Here is an 18450-nt window from a genome sequence, read left to right as displayed (position 1 = left end):
ACTTGTGTGGCTATGTGCCTATCTGTGGAGCTCATCCTGCTGACAGGAAGTTAGATTCCTACCCTCTGCCAGTGTCTCTGCGGTGCCATAGCTGTACAGAGAACGTAATTATTCAGGCTCAGCAAACATGTCAGTGACACTCTTAACCTCCTACAGTTTCTCATCCTGGAAGTAAACAGAGACCAGTGTGATGACTGACAAACTCATTACCAGATTGTGTCAATAGCACATTTGACTTTTCCTCTGCCATTGCACTGTGGCAAAGGAACACTTATAACGATGTTCATCCATTGAAGAGAATATTTGGTATTTTCGCTTGTGAATTAGCCTGAAAACTGTCACAATTCATTTTTCTGGTCTGACATGTAGCTGAGAGAAGAAGAGGGTCAACCCCGTGGGAATCTCAACCGGTGACCTTCCCTTCCCTGGCCCATTTCCCTAACCACTGCACTGCTGCTGCAGGCCCCTAATGGAGCGTTACGGCAAGTCCATACTTGGCGATTAGGTACACGGCAGCGTGGGGGTGTCCACGGGCCCATCAATCAAACACGGCCCTAAAGAGGCAATGAGAAAAATGGGTTCGGGGAAAGCCAGCGGAGTAGACAGTGTTAGACATATGGATGGATGGGTGATGGTGATTTGGAGGGGGGGGGGGGGGAAATACATTCATTATCTTAGCAGGACAGCTCTATTATGTCTTTAGTTGAGATTAAAATTTCACTTTGACTCTGACTGCATGAATGAAAGTGAAAATTTACTGTTGGAGGCTCAACACACTGAAGCTTTCATGTTTAATTGGGGTGTGACGGTACAAAGCAAATTCATGGTTCCTGGTTTATGTATCTCAGTTCTGTATCTTGGTACAGCAGAAAAAAAAAAACAAAGAAATGCAGAAATTAATAGTTTTGCAAATTATTTTTTTGTATTCAAAACTGTATAACGTACAGTTTTGTACTGTAAGTTAAAACAATAAAGTGCTGGCATAAAGCTAATAAGAAAAGACTCTTATGTACGCAGATTTCTCTACTGACAATATCTTATGGTAAGATACTTGTAAAAACATAACAATTTCTTAAGTATTATCAAATTAAATGATAAAGAATTTGCAAATTAAGAACTTTCAGGATCCAAATAGTGTGGACACTATTATTTAGTCAAATATTTGTTAAGACAAAAAAACAATAGCATGCAAGTTTTAGATCATAAACCTAAGTATTGGACCTTATATTGAGAAAAAGTTCACCAGAGTCATTATGGTTCATCCTCTGGGCGGGACTAGTGTCTGTATAGAATATCATTACAGTTTGTTACAGTTATTGAGATATTTTTAGTCAGGATCTGAGGGACGCACCCACTGACAGACCGAACCTGTCATTCCTCTACCAGCGTTAAAAACACACAGAAATCAGGTCCCAGGTGCACAATTTACCTCTTTAGGTCTTACCTTCAGAAAGACGTTAAATCTATTTTGATATTCCTCAGTCGTTGTTCCTATAGCAATGGTGTTTCCTATACTTCCTGATCTAAAGTGTGAGGAGTCCTCTGAACCTGCTGTGTTTCATGAAAATACATATTAGAATAATGTCTGTGCTGCCTGTTAGTAAATGTTGAACTGTAATCTTAGTGTAAAAAAACACAGACACATATATTTAATGCTTTATGATCTAAATATTTACAAGACAATTTGTTGTATGTGACATCTGACCACGTAGAGTTCATACTGAACCGCTTCATCACTAGTTAGGAAATATGGTAGGATGTACAGGAGTTTACTTGATGCTGAAGTGAAGTTGCTGCCCGGGTAACAGGACACATCTGGCTATAAACAGAGCATTATGACTGTTGTTATGTCACATTAACAATTCAGCATATTGTATTGAGATTAAGAGGAGCCTCAAAGGAGAGCATAATGCATCTTCTTCTTTTAGTCCCTTACACTGATTGATCATACATGTGCTCAGCTGCACATCAGGTATTATTTCTACCAAAGCAATAATTGTCAAGCTTCACATATTTATTTTTACCTAACACTGAATAATTTGTAGCATAAATTTAAATAAACCAGGGTCAAGGTGCAGGCAGAATATATTTACTAAATAAAATCAAATAGAGAAAGATGTCTGCTTTACTTGAGAAATGTTGGCATCTTTTCAATTTAACTTTTGATTAAATGTAGAACAGAAGCTTCCCATCAAATATTAGTCTTCTTTTGTATTTAAGGTCTGCATATTTCACCGTGTGACAGTACTTCAGGCTCATGTTTTTTTTTTAGCAAGTGAATTTTTACCTGCAGCTTCACCACATCTTGAATAAACGGGGAGATAAGAAAAATAATAAAGATATTCATGATATAACTACATTTTACAGCATATATTAATGTCCCGTTTAAGGCTTGTGGAGGGTTTAATACTGAGGTTTGTGAAGATGTAATGTTTACGTTTTACAATGAGACCAGGTGCAGCTCTGGTATATTGGAACAGTGCATCTCTGTCACTAAAATGAGGAGGGTAGAGAAGTGAGTGTAAATAATCCCAATCTTTAAAAATAGATGTGTTTATTTTACATCTACTATATAGTCTGTGCATAGAGAGTAAGTCAAATGCTTTGCTGATCATCTACTCAATCCAACATGCACAAACAAAACATGATTTCAGGTCTCTGAAACATATTTCCATCTCTGTTTTCTACTCAGATCAACATAAACTGTTTTTATCCATTCTTTTTTTGTGTTTTATTTCCTTAAGTGTGAGTTTTTTGCTGTCTGCCTGAGGGCAGAGCTTAAAAGTACAGAAAAAGAAAGTCAATTTTGATCTCAGGTACTCATTGCTACTGTGTTTCATGAGTAAAATGATGATTAGTATGTTAAAAAGGAGTTAGTCTTTCATTTTCAGTCAAAGCCTTCAGGAGCCTTAAGGACAATCAGCAGTTCATTTATGTGCCAGATTTACTTTGTGGTAATTATATGGGTGTTTGTTTCCTTGTGTTGTGGTTTCTGTATATCTTATGATTAACCGGGATACTTTGAGGTCCTTTGAGGTGACAGACAAAAGTAGGAGCAAGTTAGAGATAAAACACAAAAGCCAAAACAACAGCTCATCAATTAACAGAAGATACAACTTGCCAAGACAAGGCCCTCCCTGGCAGTACTGAGCTTCATCACATTATACCTCTAATCTCTTGCCTTGGGCCTTTCCACAAGCAGCATCCCCTCAACACAAACTGGCTTTCTGTTGCAGGAACCTTTCCAAGGCAATCTACATAGGCAGTTTCATTTTAAGATATTGAGCAAGTGTTAAATGGCCCAGAGCACCGAATAGAGTGTTCCCAAGATGCATATGCCAAATGGAACAGATGTCTAAATCAACCCTAACCTGGCATGGAGGAGGACATTTCTGCATGTTATGGACTCAAAGCATCATTGAAGAAAAAGGTAGTTATTAAGATACAGCAACCGTAAATCTACTCTCATTCTGTAGAGGCGGCGTTTGCATCAAGAATGTTGGCAAGAAGTATTTAATCTGCTCATTCAGTCACTTCTGTCCTGTAAATGTAAAGCAGCCCACTGTATGTTATACTTACTATGTAGGTACAGGATGTGATTCATCTGTTATAAATGAAATGAGCAAAAGAGAGAAATTTCATTAACTTGATGTTGAAAGCCTTGAAGACAATTATTCCCGACTTTGATCTGTAGCAAGTACAAATTTCAACAACATTAACAGAATTTATGAGCCTTTGACGCATCGCGACACCTGCTGAAGTAATCGGTGTCTGTGATGTTAACAAAATCATAGCTATTACTATCAGATAAAAACATGATTTGCTTATAAATATCCAAAATCATTCATATTTTAAACCTTAAAGTTTGTGCAATGATCTGATTTCTTGTATGAAATGAATCCCACCTAAAAAAAAAAAAAAAAAAAAAAAACTATGAACATCAAGGCTGAGTTTACTCTGTGGAGGCAAAGCCCTGTGGCATAGTGCTGTTGGTTTTAAACAAAACAAAGGCTCCGGTCTCACCAGGCCCACAGTGTGTGTGGAGCAGAGGCTTTCATGCTAAAACTGCTCTGGATGATTAGACAAGTAGGTGTGGTCATGCGAGGAGCCTCAAAGGGGACAAAAAAAAAGCCAGCATGGGGTGATTTAAGATTCAGACAAATGATGATGCAGCATGTGAATGTCAGACTTTTGTATTCTGCAGAGAAACGATCACACACATTGGGGGGGGAAAGTGAAACTACAGCTTGAAGGGATGTTTCTCAGTTGTTCTTATTTTCTTGTAACTATGTAAATGTAAAATATGTCGTGAAGTCAGAACATCAACCACCAAAGTAGCAAACGTAACCTGCGTGAACAATAGTCACGTTTATAAAGTGTGTCATTATAACTGTAATAGTTCAGTAAAGTTAACTCAAATATATCTACTCAGTTTTAGCCATTTTTGCATCTTGTTTCTATTTTGGTTTGTTGGTCTGTTGATTGGTCAGCCAAACACTTTGGGCCAGAGTTTACAGCTCTTCAACAATTAGGCTTAAAGATAAGAAAGGCCACCTTGTAGATTCAGAAGTAGCAAAAAGCTTCATTCACCGTTTCAATTTTCTTCGCTGTGAACACAGTCTGGTAGCTCGGCTCGTATTCGCGTCTGCACAGCCACTCTGAAGAGCGTACCAACCAGCGACCAGCGGCGGTGGTTAACCGCGTTGGTTTCCCCCCTCCTTTACTGTCATTGGACGACGGGTGACAACGCAGCGTTAACATTTTTTCAACTTTCAGTGACTGACAAAAATAAAACGCAGAATGTTCAGCGCTCGGCACAGAATAAACACTCAGCACCTCGTCAAGCTGCTGGTGTTCATTAAAACAATTTTAAAAATATGCTGTACTCAGGAAAAAACACTTTGGTTGACACGGGCGGTGGAAAGTTGCAGCAGCGGGAGAGTGTCGGACGGTTTTGGCGCATGCTGATTGGCTAGAATTTGATTGGTAAGAATTAATTAGAGGTCCACGCTCAGTTGGATGGAACAAATGTTCCCTATGGAGGGAGACCAGTCCCATATTCACACAGTGAAATTGAGTCTGATTTGCACCATGCTAGCAAAAACAACAAAAAATGTTACACATATGCAATGTATAACTTTATTTATTATAAAAAAATAATAATTTAGAATGAGTACATTGTATGATTATGGGGCATCAAGGGAATATACTCTTTCATACTTTATAAAAAAAAAGTACTGAATTTAATAGTTTTGCTCTCTACTTATCACATTTAATGTAGCCCACATTAAAGCAACTAGACTACTTTACTTCACAGTACTTCAATGAGTGCTCATATAAAAAAAATTGGCTTTTGAAATATGTAAGTGAAACAATTTGACTTCTCAGATAATGTTTTACCAAAACATAATTTAACATCCAAATGAAATGAATGTAAATCCAAAGTGAAGAAATGATCTGGGGATTGTAGAATAGACATTAAAGGTATTATTTTCACTTTCTATCTGCACCAGTCTGCTCTCGTGTGTGCCGCTCTCTCCGGCGGGGAGCATGACAGATAGTGATAGTGATTGGGCCGAGCTCGGACCAATCGAGCGTAGCTCTGTGCAGTTAATTGAATTCATGAGCGAATACTTCTTGTCGACTGTCAAGTGGGAAGCCCATCTGCATCCATCTTGAGTGTTGCAGCCACTGTAAATCTCCATGAATATCTCCAGATTTTGCCATAGATGGGGTGGCAGGATAGTGGCACCACCCTTCCTCGGGTCTCTTGAGATTTTTTTTTGTCCCCTATGACAGAGGAGAGGCGACAATAAAGGCACTTGAGATTGGATATTACACTGTAATGAATGAGCAGAATCAGATAAATGTGTTTTAACTGCTGCCGAGTTCTACGCTGGAATCAATCAAGTCTGTGAAGATATTTTTTTTGATGCAGTTTCCAGTTATTGACATTCTGCACACGCAAAGCAGTCCTTCAACCAGGCACTTCTTCAGACTCTTTTGTTGTTGTTTCAGAGCACATAGAGGGATTTCAGGATACAGCTGACATGCTTGCTCATCTGTAGGAAAAACAAAAGCCATATCAATTTCTTCACGAGTCTATCCCTGTCTACGGGCCCAGAATGTGTTTTTGCCGCTTGTCTTCAACAAGGACGCGTCTGTCTGTATTCAAATCTACAAGCGATCTCCACCAAACCGTGGAGGAGGTTTTATTCAAATGGCAAGATAAACTGCTTTGCATGATATCCCATCGAGTGAGACGTCTCTATCGGTGGAATCTCTAAAATGTGATATGCGTGACGCAGTTATGCAAAAATACTGTTAAATGCTATTGTTGATTTCAGTTATTGTCGTGTGCGTAAGGGGAGCCACGACTTCCCAAACAGAGTATCACTTATTTGTCATTCTCCTTACAATAGAAACATGTACCTTGGTGTGTGCCAGTAGGAAAAAATTCAGTTTGTTTCAATGAACACACTCCACCGGTGGTTCTTAAATGTCTTGGCATCGATAGCTTGGAGTGTAAATACTCTATATGCATGACTTCCAAAGCTCTTTCCCTGACTTTAACGATTTTCACTGACCTCACCATTTGCCGCCCTCTATGGATTTTATTATTGATGAGATTTGATCTCGTAGCGAAAGCCTCCATTTTTTTTTTCCTCCTGTAAGCAGTTACAGTTACAAAATGCTTACCGGCATAAATTACAGTGAATGTGTTTTTCTGATGAGGATCTGTCAGTCCAAAAGCTTAAAAAATAAACGATATACCAGCACGGATCTGAGCGTTTTGGACATCTCTTGCACCTAGTTGCCGCTCACTGATGGTTCCAGCACCTAACGATGATCCAGCCGGGTGGAGCTGTGGTCTGCCTCCATTATGAAAGTTGAATAAGAATTAGAGCTGCCTGGAAGGTGATCTGAGGAGAAAGAGAAAAAACAAAAGAAAGACGCCTTTGAAACATGCTTAAGGACAAATAGTATTTAATGTAAATTACTCATTTATATTAAATTACTCATTTATCAAATTTATTTGATTTCCTTCTGTTTATAAAGTGATAATTAGGCCCACACATATAATGTATTGCACTGCTGTCTTTAGAAAGCAGCACTAGATAAACATTTAATGCACCTTTAAAGGTCCCAAACTTTAAACTTCTCCAGTGTTTTATTTGCAGACCTGATATCAATAAAAATATATTTTTAAATATTAAAAAAATGACTGAATATAGTTTTACATCTCCTCTAGCAAGCTTCTCTCTGGAGCTCTACCAAGAACAGGCTGTTTTGTGTCTGTGTCTTAAAGGTCCACACATCAATGACCCTCTCCTGATTGGCTGACTCTTTTCTGATTCGCGCACATCCTGACCAACCACACGCTTTCTTTGGTGTTGTAGTTTTCTAGTTCTGTGACAGAATGACGCTCTGTGTTTTCTTGCACATAAATGGTCAGGAAGTGGGCTGTGCTAAGTGTAGGCATATGACACAAGTGTTTGTTTGTGACATCACAAACTAACTGAGGTCCAAACAGCACATTTGCTAAATATCGTCAGTTTTTTTTTTTCCATTGGACTGTTAGTTTTGACACTTCCACAATATTTATATAGCACCTACCTGCTTAAATAATAATAAAAAAAAGGAACGGAAATCTGTGTTAATACAAAGGCGCCTTTAAGGCATTACAGCGTCATTTAAAGGAAAACATACCTGCTGCTTACCACGTCCTAAAAATGTACAGAAAAATGTCTTTCAAACATGACTCCAACAGCTCGTACAGCTAGCAACCCATCAGAGTGTAGAATAAACCCTGGGTGCTCTCTCTTGGATCAGACGTTAAAAATCAGAGCAGTGACGTGTACTCTCACTGTGGACTGGATATCACCAGTGGCAACACCAGCCTTTACAGCATATAGTGATGGCACTTTGTAATTGTCTGGTTATCCCCTTCATTGTTACAATTATCCACTAAAAGTTGCTACCAGTCAATCGCGGTAACCTGAACACTTGAGATTGTGATGGACGGCTCTGGCGTTCTTCATTTAGACAGAAGCAACGAGGCTGAAAAGTAAGTAAACAGGATGTTAGTCTCTTTGTTTTTCCTATTTCTTCAGCTTTGATAACAGAAGATCAATGTCAGCGTAAACCGGTAAGTCTGACTAAAATCTGGTGAACCTGAAAAACACAGCGAAGCGGCCGACGTTATTTTGGATCGAAACGTATTTGTTGTGAAACCTTGCAAAGCTGGACGGCGGTAATGAAAATCTGAATCAGAGTCTGTCTTTACTTTGCACATAATTTCATCAGAAATGGAGTGTGCAGTTATAAAAAACAAACATAGAGGAGTCTGAATTGATGCCGTAGCCAGCGTTTGGTTAACAGACTATACGTGTCATTTTATGAAAGCCTGTCCTGCAGCTTTTATTTCTCAGAGACTGAAATGACCATTTTTTTCTGATTACTGAATAAGTTTGCTTTGTTGCTGCAATAAATGGCTTGTCTGGTGGGTTTGTTCTCTTTTCTTATATCCTCAAACATTTGTCATGTACACCAAAAAAGTTGATAACAGTACAACAGCTTGACATAAGTTAACTGTTCACCTTCCGCATAGCTCTTTACATTGTGGTAGTGAATTAAACGGCCCAAGCTTTCTTTGTCATTCTGATTGTTTTCAGTTATTTAATGTTAACAGACACAATAATTGTCACCAATTTAGCTTTGTACAAACAAGCAGCTTGACTCTTGTGTTTGAGCATCTCTTTTGTCCTTTATCAGCAGTTGCTGTGCCCTCTCCAGTCACCTCTCCAGCTCTCCGCCACTCGTATATCATTCCCCTCACAAAGCCAAGCCAACTCCACGAGCACAAGGATAACAAAGCTCGCTTACTCCCACAGGCAATTCATCCCCCGCTGACCCACTTGTTTTCACAATCTGACAAGTGTGATTTAAGAACTGCGGTAGGCCGGGAGTGCATCGGCCGTGTCTGACTGCACTTACCTGCTTCGGGAGCTTAAAGTTAGTGACACTGCAACTTCAATACTTTTTTTTTTTTTTTTTACTTCACAGTCATCAAACTTAGATAAATCGATGCATTTACATACTTTGCCCAAAGGTTTCAGTACAGTTGAGATAACTTTTTCTTTCATGATAAATCGTTCTGCTTGCGGTGTGAACATTATACAGAGAATAAGCATCTGAGCACAACCAATGCATAATACATGTGTTGAGCATGACTGAATACACGTCACAAAACCACATCTATACCCACACACGGGGTGTTAAACAAACAAGCATTCGCCTTACCTCATTTAAATAAAATAGTACGTTTGCCGCCTTCTGTTTTTCTCAGTAAATGTCACAGACTGCAGTTTCATGTGTGCACGAGTTTGTAGAAAGAGCACAGGGAGATAATTCAGAAGCAATGACACAAAAGGGTATTCATGATCAAAGTCATTTACTAAAGCTGGTTTTAAAAGGGGTTTGAACTGGATTGCTCACTGACATGGTAATGGGGCACTCTGCTGCCGTGATTGTCCTGCCATGGGAGGCCTCTGACTCCTGTGTTTTGTCCATTAAAAAAATCCCCCCCTCTCGTTCTAATCCACAGTTAACAGTGACTGTTTCCCACTGGGACTCAAGGTTTCTCTACGTGCAAAATGAAAAATAAAGAGTGGATTGTGCTGAGAATGAGGCATAACAATGTTCTGGCCTGATGCATTTTAACACGACAGTAATTTCTGTGCTAGTACCAAATTTACACTTTTCTATTTTGTTTTCTTTACTGTGTGAGAGTGGCAGTAACTACTGTGGTTTCATTACGGAAACCTCGTGCTTCATTTTGACTGCTTACAGTTTTTTATACTGCACTTTTTATGAGCAGGTAATTACTTTGACTTTTGCTGTAGTGGGAACTGTCAAAATTTGTAAGTACTAATACGTTTACATTTTTGTTGGGGTTTGGCATTTTCATTGTGTGTTGTTTTCATTTCCTTGTGACATGTAGCGTTGTAAATTATCTGAGTTGATTTATGCCGCACTTTATCTTGTCCTGTCACGTTTTTTATGAGCCTGTCACCGTAATGCAAGTCTTAGCTCGAGAAAAGTGGTACCAAAGGTGTTTCATCATGACACACACACACACGCACAAATGCAAACTGAAAAAAAAAAAAAGTACATTAATTACAACCTTCCTGTTGAAATTTAGTGGGGCATTACTGCCTATCGAGTCAGCTCGGCTAACAGCATTCGTTCTACGCTGCCTCTCCTGTCATGGAGTCGTTATCTAACGGCAAGTTCGTCTGAACAGAGAACAAATCTGCATATTACAGATCAAGGGCGAACTACAGTAAGCGCAGCAAGTCACTCACGATAAGAATCATTTCTTGTTTTGTTTATAGTTTATTTTTCCATAATGAAAGCGGATGAGAAAACAAGATCCCCATCAGTGAACAGTTTTTTTTCCCCCTGCTTCTCGGTTTTGTTCTCTTCACTGTGATCCGTTTCTGATGATTAAGGTGAAGGTGAGTCGTCCGTTTTCACAACCTGGAGATATCACTTCTCTAATTTGCATAGATATGCAAATGTCCTCGGTTACAATTGAGTTGCTGAGTACAGTGATATCAATTGGTGTATTTGTGTGTGTGTGTGTGTGTGTGTGTGTGTGTGTGTGTGTGTGTGTGTGTGTGTGTGTGTGTGTGTGTGTGTGTGTGTGTGTGTGCGCGCGCGCTCCCACCCCATGTGCAACCTGCTAACGGTATCTAGGTCATTGTTTTTGCTGCCTGTGTTCCTTGTTTGATGGATATGTACTGTATTCAAAGCCAGATGCTTACACTGTCTGTGCCAAGTTTTTTATGACGGTGCTGGCAGTCAGTGGATGACACACAAGGTTTCGAGTCAGGATTTATAGTAGCCTTTGTCACTTGCTGATGTACTCTGTTGTAGTAACTGTATATGTTCTCCAGTTTGTTAGTTATATCTCCCCTGAGACACTGATTTGTGTTTGTGTCTGATGTATAAATCTAGCTGCGATACTCAATAAGGAAACTTGGAACTTAATCGGGAGGTATTTTTCTTTGCCACCAAAGTTGTTGTTGTTGCATTACATTTTTATTCCGCTGCCAACAAGCAAATTGTTCTCTAAACTCTGACTGCACTGTGAAAACACTTTGGTTTACAGTCGGTATGATTGTGTGAGAAAGCAAAGTGACAAGTTTTCTTTGACTTTCTTCTTTCCCTCCCTCTCTCTCTCTCCCTCTCTCCGTCCAGCGTCCTCACCCGGCCCCAACATCACACTGGAGGGCCAGTACCACTGTCACCAGGGACCCGGGATCCCACTGGACAAATTGTGCGACTTCAGTCCAGACTGTCCACACGGCGATGACGAAGGCGACCTGTGTCGTGAGTACACTGTGACGCAGGAGCCGAGCTGCTCCACGTGAGAGCAGGAGAACTCGCGTCTCGGCTGTCCTTCTTGCATTCTTTTTTCCGGATCAAAACGGCCCACTTGTGAAGTCGGTCAGCCGTGTTGAGTCGCCCTTAATGAAGCCATCGCATCCTGCCCAACGGAGCAACAACTGAGCGTCTTCATGAGCTTTCCTGGCAGAGCGGGAGAAAAAAAAAAAAAAAAAAAAACACAGGCAGTGTAGCTATGCTTGGCTAGCATTTCTCACCCTTGACATATTCCATGGCTGTGATTTCTATCTCTTTACACATTTGTTTTCTGCCTTTTTTTCAAGGCCTGGAAGGAACACTATCCAAGTATGCTGACATCTTGTTCACAAGTGAAGTCCCCCAGGCCCTGCTGTGTGTGTGTGTGTGTGTGTGTGTGTGTGTGTGTGTGTGTGTGTGTGTGTGTGTGTGTGTGTGTGTGTGTGTGTGTGTGTGTGTGTGTGTGTGTGTGTGTGTGTGTGTGTGTGTGTGTGTGTGCTCGGGATCTTTTTTTAGCCCCACCTGTGTGCATGCATTTCTACATCGTCGTCGAGATTTATGGACTTACAGTTCAGAACTCTTACCCCCTAGAATTCTTCAAAAAAAAATTGTAGTTTGATTTCGGTGTTTTTCCACCCATAAATAAACTGAGCAGAATTAATTTGCTGCTGCCCACAGCACAGGTCAGCCTCCCATACGGTGCTTATTAAAATGATGGCTGCTCTCTTGTGTATTTAGGTGTGCTAATAATGGGAACTGAAAGATAAGAGGGTAACGATAAGGTGAAAATCCCAGCCAGGCGCGCTTTCTCTTTCTACTGCGGGAGGACCTATTAGTGCTAATTAGCCCAACAGGCTAACCCAAGGGTATAATCACCATTTGAATGTAATAAATGTGTGTGCGTGTGTAACGTTTTGATTTTAAGAAGCCAAACTTGGACATTTGAGCATAAGTAACAATCAGTAAAAAACATAAAGGCAGCTTGAACACGTCGTTGACTTGCGTTTAAAATAGCCCTGAATTGTGTACTCTTGAGAGAATAATCGGACCAACGGCTGCACAAATAACACAAGGAGCGTTTGACAATAAGTGATCATGCAGGGAAAGTAACATTGCTATGAGTTGACTGGGAATCTGCATTACCGCACACATTTTCCACCTCGTGCCCTCATAATGCTCAGAGTCCATGAGGCATGAAGGCCAGCTGTCATTTGCTCTGAATCGACGTTCTCTTTCTGTCGCTCAGTCTATTCTTTAAAAAGTGATGACCTTTATCCTTTTTGATGAATGACGAGGACCAGTGATCCATAAGTTAATTCATCAGTCCACCTCTCAGATGTATATTTTTGTGCTCGTCACGGTCTACTACTGTACCTGTATTTGTTCCATTTTCATCACCATCACCCGTCATACTTACCCCTTGTTATCCAAATCACATAGACTTCCCTCTCTGATAGCCTATTCTCTATGATCTATCCACGAGTTGTCTTCATTTGATTTGATCTATTTAAATCATTCATAAGTCCTGCCAAGGCTCATTAACAGGAAAAAGGCAGAAAAGAGGCAGGAGCAACAAACTTAGCTCGTGTCAATCACAGAGATTCCTGACGTATAACGAAAACCAGGTCCCTGTGGGCATCTCTCACCACCCCACCCCGGCATCGTTATGTACAAACACATCCTCCGCTCTTTGAGAGTCGCGGCTTCCTTTGGTGGATGTTATTCGGTCTAAATTCTGAAAACATCCCGCTGCTTTCCAACGCTACGGTTTTTCATTGCAGCTACGTAGAAATGCGGCTTTGCATCAAAGCTGGATGCAAGCAAAAATTTGAAGTGGTAATATTGGAGACTTTTTTTTTTCCCCCACAGTGATGGCAGATCAGAAATAATGAAATAAAACCAGATGACATGGGAAAAAAGACAAATGAAACTGATGAGAGGATTCACAATGTTTAGCATATTCAATTCAATTTGATTTGATTTGATGTGTATAGCGCCAAGTCACAACACAGGTTATTTCATGGCACTTAACACATTTCAGCAGAACTACAATACAATACAATATTATAGAGAAATTCAACAATTCCCACATAAGCTAGGAGGAAAAAAACTCCTCTTTGAGGGAGAAAAAAACTCCAAAAGAGGGAAGGAAAACAAAAACAAGTTTAAATAAACTAAATTAGGGTCATAAACCATTTTAATACGGCCAAACAAATTTGACTTACACCTGAACTGCAGTCGCAGTCAAAGGCTGTTTAAATGATTCATTCAGACAGCATTGTGACATCTAGACATAAGAATCTAATGCTGTGTGTCATCAGCATTGCTGGGGAAAGACATGTCATGTCTCCTGAGGACACCACTCAACAAGGCTAACAAATACAGTATAGATGAAAAATAATTCGCCCTAACATCTATTTTGTCGAGTTTTCAGACAAATTATGAGCGGATCCTCCAAAGAACTGTCTGTCAGAAAGTTCAGAGGCAAACCAGTAAAAACCAGAAGCAATGGGACCCGTCAGTCTATTTAAAAAGAATATATCAATCAATTGTATCAAAAGCAGATCAAGTCACCCAAACACTTATTGGCATCTAGACTTCTCCTTGTATTTTGTCAACTAATTTAACTACACGTATCTCTGTGATGGGCACAAAATACACATCAATGCACTTCTAACTTACTGTTTCAGTATTTCATTGTGGATTCTGTAGTTACTGGATGTTGACGGATCGAGACAATCACAGTCTTAAATGGTGGAAGAAAAACACCTGCTGTGGAGAGTGATTCATTATTTTTGGGACATCTTCAGACATTAAATTAGAAATACTTTTGAAAAACGCAGTCGAAATTGGGTCAAGAGCACAAGACTGCAGGTTAAATACTATTTTCAAAACATTTAAGCACCAAACAGGTCAAAAGTGTCCAGCGTGGCCACACGCTGTAAATTGGATGTTTGTATGGCAGTTGACAGACCTCACGGTGAATCATTTTTTTGAGTAAGTAATCCACAAATGTCCTGCTTGTGTTGTGCCCTAAAAGCACTGTGGTTGCTGATGTTGGCATTTATCAGATTATAAAAATAAAATTGCCCAGTGGTCTGAATAACATCAAGATCCATTTTTATAGGCGATGTCCACTTGTCAAGTTGCCAGGACACGCAGCACTGAAGTAGTGTGGACATTCAGTTAAAAAATGACATTATTAAGTGAATGACGTTCATAAAGATTAAACCATCAAAGACTTCTCCGTTCATATTGAAAGCATGATGCGACTTTGAATCTCTGCGCTTTGCATAAACAGCATCTAAGTCTATCACTAAGTGGTTTATGTAACGGGAAGAGTGACTCATATCACAAGACACAGAGGAACATGAAATGTACTCAGTGCCCAAAAAGTCCAGAGAACCTTTTATTAGCTCAAGAAAAACATCACAGACACAATCTCTGCAAATGATCTGTTACTTTGAAATAAAACTGCAGTTGTGTTTCTACTTTTTGCAGAGCAAAAACAAAAATAATAATAATTGTAGGGAAAGGAAGCTCTTCAGATTTTAGTTTTTGAAAAAAAACACCTGTTATATGATCAGTTTCTATTCAGTTGTTACTATCTGGATGAATTCATTTCCAAAAAGCGCACAGTTACCACACAATTGTTGTAGTTAATGTCAACTATAGTTTAGGATGAAAGAAACAAAAAGCAAAATCAAGGTGAAAATTACAACTTTTAACTGAACCTTTAATGTCATATAAAATTTGAACACCTCATAACACCTCTGCTAACATGGTGAATCATTTCACAAGAGGTTTGTCATCAACAGATCTTTGAGGCCAATTTGTATTTAAGTAAAAGAACAAAATTGCACCTCAGTGCTACAGTGAGTGAATGGCACACTCAAATAATCTTTAACATTTCATTTAAATTTGTCGGGTATTTGCGTTGTTGTCATTTCAACACCTGGGAGATGATATCAGTTTAAGAAGTGTGACCCGACGCAGAGCCCTATAGACACAACTGTGTTATCTGAGAGTGAAAAATGTAATCGGAAATGTGCCTCTGACATACTAATGGGTGTTTAAATATTTTTACTACCTTAACTTGTATTTGATTTGTCCTGTCGGTTACTTAACGAAGCTTAAACGGAGAAATTGTACTTTCAAATGAAGAGGGTTTGCACTCATTCACTATGACACGGTGACAAGGAGACAAACGCACCTTTCTCTTTTTGTGCTTAAACAAGCGTGAGTTGAATCCACGACACAATCCAGTAACATTTTCACTCTATCTGTTAATTTGTTAGTCGGTTACTGAAAAGCTCCAGTGCTTCCGTGCCATCCTGTGAAATTTCAATCTGATTGCCACCACCAAGAAGCATCACGTCCCCACCTCAGCTTCCTCATTTCCCCCCAGACCCTCTGCCTCCTCCTTCCTCTACTCCTTCCTATCTCCCTCCTATAGGCACCTCAGGGCTTTTCCATTTTCTGCCTCTGTTTCTGGAGTGTGGCTGAGAGCCCACCCTCACCACACCTCGATCCTAATTTCCGCCCACACATCGAGTCCTCTGAGCCATTAGTTTAACCCCCACAGGCTTCTCTCCTTTCAATCCCTTCGCCTTCACTGTCGCTCAACTTCTTGATTTCCAGTCTCCCCCACCCCCCACGCCCACGCCCACGCCCACCACCCCTCATATTCTCCCCTGTCTCTCTCCAGGACGCTTTCTCAATGGAAGCTACTGCTCTTTTGAAGAGGGCGAGTGCGGTTGGCAGTCAATAACAGGCCACGATCTCTCCTGGAGAAGGCTGCAGTCCCCGGCCAAGGCAACCAGACAGAGCTGCCACTCATCAGGTAGCTCACGCATGTCTCTTGTGATATTATCAACAGTGCTCTGATCAAGTGATGAAATAACTCATTTGCATCCTCTCTGATTAAAATGGACTTCAAAGAGCGACATTTAACAATGAAGCCAGACTGGGGCTTTTTAAACTTTGTATCATAACGTGAACTTAATTTTAAACATTTGAATCTTACTTTGCGAATGTTGAAAAGGAAAGATCTTGAAATATGTTAGCAACCTACAAAGGCTATTAACCTTCAAACTTTCTTACAAAGTCATTTTTGTATGCTGAATTTTTTTAGTCTATAATTAATGATCAGTTCTGACACCTTAGCTGCATCTGTGTGTTTAATGTGTGTGTGTTTGTTAAAGGTACTACATTCACTGTGGAGGGCGGCCAGTCTAAAGGTCAGCGTGGTTCAGCCTCACTGAGGAGTCCTCTCTTCCCTCCTCCTCTCAGAAACTCCCGTTGCACGGTGAGACCCTCAGCACTTAATTACCGTAATGTTGGAGCTGATGATCGTGGATTTTCTTGGACTGAAATGACAACTACCAGACTTTATCACCTTAAGTTAGCTCACATGCTAACGCTAAAAGTGTGTGAGTTAAACTCTCGGCTTTTTAAATTCCCAGCAGCCGGATATGGTTTGATTTTTATGCTTTAAGGTTTACATTTCCCCAAAATGTGCACTTATACTTTATCATGGGAAAATAGGACGAGGGAATAACCAATGCTTTCTGAAGATTATCTATGTAATGTAAGTTTGGCTTGAGTCACTGAAGTGTAAATTCTCTCAAATGAAAAAGAGAGAGCAGGACTGCTGTCATTTTGAACTCTGATAGCAGCTTGGCTACGATGCAGTAAATGTTCCAGGCATTTTTCTAATCTTAACTCCAACTCTAATATGATATATTTGCTTATAATATGCACCTTGCCTTTAATAATAATAATGCATGGTTATTAGTGTGGACAGTAAACTAGTTACCCACACATGTTAAGGTTTGTGTTCTTCGGTGGTGATCAAGAACACGTCACTTTGATATGTAAACAATTCCAAAGCTGCACAATACCTGGATATTTTTGACGTGTCAGTCGAACACACACAGAGTTGCTGAGACAGATTTATATGCATGATGTCACACTGATAATTCAGAAATTCTGTACCATAATCACAAACTAAGTGTCCATCAGTGATTAAACATGAACACTCGAAAACATAAATTTGCCACGTATAGGGTTATAGGATAATTAAAAAAAAGAGTCAAATATATATATAGAAATAGAAATTGTATCGAAGGCCACTTCGCTGTAATCTTCAACGTGGTTTTTAGCTACGGTTTTTAATATTTCTATGTCAGTAAAAAACTTTTTAAAAAGGTGACACGTCGAATGTTTTCAGAAATAGCTCAAAAGTCAAACGGTAAAGTGCCCTAGACAGCTGCTCAGCACTGAGCCGAGTGCATGTCCAGGGAGATCCTCACAGACAGTGAGGCTCACCTCGCCAGTCACACGTCGTGCCTGCTGACCTCGTTGTTAAAATATAGCAAATCATAATGCCGCTCACGGAGCAGGCTTCCAGGTGTACATGATATATTAATTGATGTTGTAGCATCTCGGATTTAGAGTCGTGTTATTTAATTTAATATCAGTCAGCACGGTGACCTTTGACCCTTTGTATGTTTACTTTAAAGCTGTAAGGAGGTGAAAGGAGTTGAAACAGAGAGGTTAGGGTGGAAGTCAGAGGTTGATGATGCAAAGGTCAAGGGGTCAGAAAACAAGATAATAAGAGTGACAATGGTGACAAGAAGTTGACCTCGACAGGAAAACATGAGGAAGAAAGAACAGAAATGACGTTGCAGCTGCTCAGGTGTACATTAGAAGTGTCTGGTATTTGTGGACAGCGGTGCAGGCGGCGCTACATCGTCGCAGACCCGGCCTCACGGCTTCTTGGCACACAGCCACAGATTAGCCATGATTCCAGATTAGCACTCTAAATCCTTCTCTCTACACTGAAGCGGCGCTGTTCAACCTGGCCTGTCTGCTCTTGGACAACTATGTTGAGGATATTAGTTTTGGGTATTAGCGACAGACCATGTTCTCTTTCATGTTGTGCCCAGCGTGCGCGGTGCAGCGCCTGTAATCTTGATGTTTAAATGGTCACCGCGTGGTTTTGCAGTTGATAAGGACCAC

General features: G+C 40.1%; 1 protein-coding gene across 1 annotated transcript in view; it reads left to right on the top strand.

Annotated features, from left to right (window-relative positions):
- Window positions 1-18450, top strand: part of alk (ALK receptor tyrosine kinase) — a 343730-nt gene that overhangs the window by 275058 nt on the left and 50222 nt on the right. The window contains exons 6-8 of the mRNA XM_069714659.1: window positions 11266-11397; window positions 16136-16270; window positions 16632-16735. Of these exons, the coding sequence (XP_069570760.1) occupies window positions 11266-11397; window positions 16136-16270; window positions 16632-16735 (371 nt within the window). The remainder of the gene's footprint in view (window positions 1-11265; window positions 11398-16135; window positions 16271-16631; window positions 16736-18450) is intronic.

Source organism: Brachyistius frenatus, unplaced genomic scaffold (assembly GCF_029030835.1).
Source record: "Brachyistius frenatus isolate BFR_SWC_R1_liver_20210118 unplaced genomic scaffold, ASM2903083v1 Contig_133, whole genome shotgun sequence".
Classification (NCBI taxonomy): domain Eukaryota; kingdom Metazoa; phylum Chordata; class Actinopteri; family Embiotocidae; genus Brachyistius; species Brachyistius frenatus.
The sequence above is the reverse complement of the archived record's forward strand: the minus strand, read 5'-3'. Positions and strand labels throughout refer to the sequence as shown.